General features: G+C 20.3%; 1 protein-coding gene across 3 annotated transcripts in view; it reads right to left on the bottom strand.

Moving 5' to 3' along the window:
• LOC108967407 (homeotic protein spalt-major) overlaps positions 1-1,041 on the bottom strand; it is a 29,288-nt gene that overhangs the window by 937 nt on the left and 27,310 nt on the right. For 2 of the 3 annotated variants that reach the window (XM_018930794.1, XM_018930796.1), the window contains exon 4: positions 147-227. In XM_018930794.1, coding sequence (XP_018786339.1) covers positions 147-227 — 81 coding nt within the window. The remainder of the gene's footprint in view (positions 1-146; positions 228-1,041) is intronic. The other variant, XM_018930795.1, reaches the window with a different exon arrangement.

The following is a 1,041-nucleotide window of genomic DNA, read 5'->3' as shown; positions in this document are numbered from 1 at the left end:
AAAAATTATTTATAAAATAAAAAATTTTCCCCGATATGATTTATAAAGCAAAGGTCTTAATGAAAATTTCTTATGCAATATGTATATGTTAATCACGCTTTCCTACAATGTACGATATGTTATGAGTGTAGTATTGGAACACTTACATACTTTACGGCACGATTCCGGAAGGTTTCCTGCTCCATATCCCGTATTTTATGTGTCAGCATATGTTGTTTGAGGTTGCCCTGTTGAATAGAATAAAAAGAAAAGTTGTTAATGTAGCTAAATAAAATTAAAAAATATGAAACGTTCAAACATATATGTGTATATACCAAAGTATATAATACAATGTGGTTACATATACAATCTTGAAAGAATTTTTTAATATTAATTAAAATTAAGGCAGAATAATTTTTGCCCATTTTGATATTTTGAGGAGAAAAATTCGTTAAATTGCAAATATGCGTTTTTAAATTTAAAATATGAATTTTCATTTTGAAATTTTACTTTTGAATTAAATTCAATACTCTATTTTTATATTAATTTTTTTATTTAATTTAATTTAAATAATTTATTTGATTTTGAATTAAAATACTTATTTTCCAATAAAATTAATCACAGTTGTCTTAAATTGAAATTTATATCTCTTAATTTCAACAACTGGTTGAATTTTCAATTATTTTTTTATTGTTAATTTTCATATACATAAATTTTATAATTTTTTCGTACGGCTCACAAACTTTTTTCAAATTAAATACTTTTTAAATTACTTTTTTTAGTTAATTACATTTTTTTTTACATTTTTTTAAATTTTTTTGAAATTGTTTTTTAATTTTTCTTTATTATATTGGTAAATAAAACTGAAAAATATGAAAGTAGTACATATGCGGTTACATATGTATGTATCTATGTGTACTAACGAAACCAAACAATTTTTTTATATTAATTAATTAATTATTGTATTAATTTTTTCAAATTTTGATGTTCCAAACAAAAAATAATCCTTAGATTTTAAAGATACATATATTTTTAAATATAAATGCGATATTTAAATTGTAT

Source organism: Bactrocera latifrons, unplaced genomic scaffold, assembly GCF_001853355.1.
Source record: "Bactrocera latifrons isolate USDA-ARS-PBARC rearing strain unplaced genomic scaffold, ASM185335v1 scaffold_187, whole genome shotgun sequence".
NCBI classification, from domain to species: Eukaryota; Metazoa; Arthropoda; class Insecta; order Diptera; family Tephritidae; genus Bactrocera; species Bactrocera latifrons.
This window is presented reverse-complemented; position numbering and strand designations above follow the sequence as displayed.